Source organism: Rhipicephalus microplus, chromosome 6 (genome assembly GCF_043290135.1).
Source record: "Rhipicephalus microplus isolate Deutch F79 chromosome 6, USDA_Rmic, whole genome shotgun sequence".
NCBI classification, from domain to species: Eukaryota; Metazoa; Arthropoda; class Arachnida; order Ixodida; family Ixodidae; genus Rhipicephalus; species Rhipicephalus microplus.
Window position 1 is genome coordinate 78714226 of NC_134705.1, and position 4942 is coordinate 78719167.

The window sequence follows — 4942 nt, forward strand, 5'->3', positions numbered from 1 at the left end:
TTATTTATTTTCATATGTTTCTATTTTTTCGTCTAGACACCGACGCTGGCAGCGACCCCTAAATAATTGCGAATCGAGCTACTTAACGCTGTCGCGTTAATAACTGAAGTAGTCCCCAGCGTGCTTGTCACTAAGGAGCTTCTGAATTTGGATCCTGTAGCTGGACTCTCGATTCTGGCGATAGCCAGCGGGTGACCCAAGCAATATTATTCGTCTAATAAGAGACCCTTCCACCTTCAATTACCAGCAACATATCAATAAATACCCCCCATCTCTCTCTATGTCTCTCTTTCGCATTGTCTTCGCTCTTTTCCGAATTCACGTTAGTGAAGCTTACAGAAATTCTCCCATCGCGATATCTTACTGTATAACCTCGCTCGAGTTTTCTATACTTAGCCTCAATGCCTGATGGGTTTTTTTTTCGCTATCTAACTTCACTTTACACGTACGGTTCCAGTCAACTATAAAAAGTCTTTTACATAGCTCCTTCTTATGCGAGTCACCATCCGATACATGGCCTGCGCTCAGAGGTGTGTTGTCCTAAGTATTTGAGGAAGACGAACAAGTAGAAGTTCCTTCTGAACCTGCGTCACCCCATCCAGGTGGGCGGAGCACACTGGAAAGAAGGCATCATTACCATCTTAATTACGCTGCCCATAGAGTATACAGCGGCGAGAAAGTTACCTATCCCTTTCATGAGTTTATTAATGGTTCATAATGATTTGAGATTGATTCATATTTATGGTTTAACGTCCCAAAAACACCATATGATTATGAGAGACACCGTAGTGAAGAGCTCCGGAAATTTCGACCCCCTGGGGTTCTTTAACGTGCACCTAAATCTGAGCACACAGGCTTACAGCATTTTCGCCTCTATGGAAAATGCAGTCGTCGCCGCCGGGATTCAATCCCGTGGCCTGCGGGTCAGCAGCCGAGTACCTTAGCACTCGACCTTAAAAAGATTCAGCATGCAGTATCAATCATTGCTCCTAAATTCTGTGTTTCCAAATTGCTTTATGTGTTTTGTTTAAACCATCCTCTTAATTTTTTATATCCGTAGTTTCTGATTGACAATTTCTAATATCTATTTTTTTCCTTTATTCACATTCACACTCATCAATGTACCAGACTTTGTCTAAACAAATTAGGGTATTCTGTTATACCTAGCCTGTTCTTGGCAAATCTCCCCACGCGGATATATGCCACAGATTCGAGCCTCCACTTCTACTTCTACTGCTACGTTGGTCGCGAAGGAACAGAAGAGGCAAATGACCGAGCGGTTCGTATCCTCCTTTTGCTAGGATTATGTATCACTTCAAAGGCCTGAAATTTCGTATAACTAATTATTGGCCAATCCCACTGAGTGGGCGAAAGTCTTAGTGAAGGCATCATCATCATCGTCGTCGTCGTCGTCATCGCCTTTCGCGGCCGATCGCAGCCAGTCACCTTGCACATGCACGTGCTACGAGACTTTGGGCGCTCGAGAAGAACCACATCAACGTAACGCCCGCCGAACGACCGCGCAAGACCACCATGGGCAACCTGACGGCCAAGGACACGCCGGACACGCAGACGGGGATGACGAAGCGCGAAGTAAAGTTGGTGCGCCAAACCTGGGACACATTTTGCCACAAGCACCCGGACTTCGGCAGCTTCGTGCTGCTCGCCATGTTCACCAAGCACCCGCACAGCCAGGAGGTGTTCCCCAAATTCAAAGGTTGCGAAGTGCGTGTGCTTCGAGGCGACACCAAGTTCCAGACGTTTGGCAAATCAGTCGGAGACCACCTGGCTGCCATCGTCAACTCGGTGGACAACTATGAAGCCCTCGTCTCGATGACCCGCCAAAATGCGAAAGATCACGCCAAGCACGAAGGAGTCGAGGCGAATCACTTCGAGCTCTTCTTCTCGGTCCTGTTGACCCAGATGGTCGAGAGCAACAAATCGGCCATGACTACCGCAGCCGTTGGCGCCTGGGAGAAAGTGTTTCAAGTAAGAAACGTATCACAACTGGCAGTTCTGTTGCCGGTAACAAAGAAAAAAACGTTAAAGATGTTTCCGTACTTCGGTATTCCAACTGATTGCGAAGCCGTTTGGGGGGGGGGGGCACCACCGCGAGGCCTAAGGGGGACGCGCACTCCCCGAGAGGAAAGGGACGAGGAAGCTATTTCATGTCATACCAGGCGAGGACTCTGATATGGTTCGGGCGATCTGAATGCGGAATAGGGTACGGCACAATGCGCCAACTGGTGTACCTGTTTGTTAAGTTACATCGGCAATTTGGTACTTCCATTAGTAGACCACGACAATGAACATAGCTTACGCATTCGGTAAAAAAGTACTGACACGAACTTTGAAAATTTTCGGATTTCTGCTCTAAATAAAAGCACTTGTATCGATGACCCAGGAAAGAGTATTCTGGTGCCGGAAAACGCATTGAGTATATTTTTAATATCGCTTCTCTAAACCCACTTTCGGTTTTGATTTCGAAGGACCAGCTTCACAGCAACGTATCAGGTCAGGCTGACGTATGCCTCAGTGACGTGAGGACTGACACAATCGCAGAAAATCGTGACGTATCAATGCAGCTTCACCATCTGCTGGAAACAGAGACGCTTGCATGTGGGCTCTGATGCTGGATTTGCATCGCGATCTTGTGCTGAAGCAGCATAGAGCGTGGGCCCAGCTTCTGGCACCAGATATAGCTTTTTTGGCTGCACGAAGCCAAACTCGAAAAAGTACTGATAGTTCCCGATCCGGTAGCAGTCGGGGCCGAAATGCAGCGAGCGAATCCGTCTTCTCTTGGCTGGCACCCAGTCGCAGCTGCGATCGCGACGCACAAAATCTACCTACACTTGTCTGACCGCCGGGTCGTTCGGGAAACTGTGCATACGAGCGTCGCCCCCGGTCTTGGAATCACAGCCTTTGACGGCACAAGGAGTGGGTGGCATCGCAAAACAGGGATGCGGTGATCCAAAAAACAATGAAAACACACTCGCATACAACAGAGGTGTCTCAGCGCTCAATCACTGTCGATGTGACCACGAAGCGTCGCAGCAAAATGCACAGCGCACAGCACAACTACGAATGACGCTGGTCGGTGGCACACCGCTAGACAGGCAGTCGAGAAGCTGCGCTGGTCGCGCTTTCTTCCATTTTATTTTTGTCGTTGCCCCAGCGCACGCGCATATACATGACGTCACAATTTCCTGTGCACCTGACTTGAAACGTCAAGCGCTGTGCCTGACGGTGGAGCTGCCTTGCAGTAATCAGGAGATGAAAATTTTAAAATGAATTTAAATGTTTTATACGTGTTTCGGGATCCCGGTGTGGGGAGAACTTTAGCACTACATTCCAAGGAAACGAAACACGTCCATTTTGCCACGCCTCAAAATCGTGTCAGTACTCCTTTAAAAGCGAGGAGAGACCACACGAGTTCCCCTACCAAGCTCGCGCGCTTAGCCGCCAACATTAATATTTCTTATTGCGCCTGAATATGTGTTCACCTTGTTATTACTGCAAGAACGAACAACTTGAGAATAAAGTTTCAGTTTTAATCGCTTTAATGACATACAATGTGTGTTTCCCTTGAAGAACCTCTATATCGTTTCGCAGTCTGTGAGTTCTTTTTCTCCGAAGCTGCACTCTGCAGCACCATGGGCTGCAAAATGAATCGATAGTTGTAACCTGAAATATCTGCCTCTCTCTATCAGTCTAGGGACCTCCTCAGAAGCGTTCCGGAGGACCAGAAATATAAACTTGGTGAGAAATTCCTGAACGGGGCAGTGTGGTGCAGCCGTGACGTTTCGAAAAAATATTTTTGTGGCTGCGAAAAAAGTTTCCTTGCCAAAACGATGACTGCAGTTCACACGCCGTGTTTGTGATTTTACGATCGCAAGCTTCCATCATCCCCTTTCTGCAATATAAAAAATATAGACGCGTTATGACATGGAAGGTTGCAATAATGATAGCTGTTGCGTAGTCTGTCTTTCGTATACAACCCCATCAGCACGTTGAACGTGGCTAAAACAATGTTGCTTTGGCTCCCTGTCTCTCGCAGACATTGAAAACAGTCACAAGGCAGGCATTCGACGAGGCTGCCGAGGACGCTAAGCACTCAAAACAGGACCAAAGTACCAAGTCGTCGCAACGTCATCACAAGCGGCCTTCGTCGCCCGTAAAGCCGGTGCACCAAAAAGTCTCCTCCCCGGAGAGCCCAGAGTCTCCCAGTAGCCCCACGAGCCACCCCGCCTCGAGCATGAGGAGCCCGTTGGCCGTACAGAGCGTCATCAAGGGGGCTCACTCGGGACGGCAGTCCATTTGGAAAAGTGGCCTCGAGAAGGGGAAGCCGATCAAGAAGCATGCTTGAGTGCGCCCTTTAACGCTTCCGGGTGGCGCCATTATAGGCTGAGAGAAGCATTATCGCTACAACAGCGTTAAGAATTTCTTCCGCGTAGCTGTGTGTCTGTGTGTCATTTTTACGCCTGCCTACTGAAGGCGCTTACTTTTACACGCGAGACAATTAAGTAAAAACGCAGTTCGATTATCGTGTCATAGCCATATATTTCGAAGTGATCGTTGCGCAGGCTTGTGAAACGAAATTCGACCATTATGATGTGTATTTTTGCAAGCTTCCTGCACCACAGCTGGTTTTTTAATGCCACCGTGGTTCGACCCGCCTTTCACCGGGCGACGATGTCAAGTGACACCATGTGACGTAATGCTTGCTCAGTGGTTTTATTCGCGACGAGATCAGGCTATATATAAGTGACAGCACCGTCCCCACGGTAGTGTGGATATATTTGGTTGGCGGCACGTATACAAATACACGCAGCGGCTCTTCGCTGCGTGTGGTTTGAGCCAATGGTCGGCGAATGAAATGCGTTGACTGCAGTTTAATGGTGATATTTACACTCCTCTCTGCCAAATCGACGCACGAAGCCCA

The 4942-nt window shown here is 48.4% G+C and overlaps 1 protein-coding gene across 1 annotated transcript; it reads left to right on the plus strand.

Annotated features, from left to right (window-relative positions):
- The first annotated feature begins 1454 nt into the window (after positions 1 to 1454).
- On the plus strand, positions 1455 to 4698 carry LOC119168601 (globin). The gene is made up of 2 exons (XM_037419996.2): positions 1455 to 1989; positions 4058 to 4698. Exons 1-2 carry the CDS (start codon positions 1534 to 1536, stop codon positions 4364 to 4366), a joined length of 765 nt encoding a protein of 254 aa, XP_037275893.2. The 5' UTR covers positions 1455 to 1533; the 3' UTR covers positions 4367 to 4698.
- Positions 4699 to 4942: the final 244 nt, after the last annotated feature.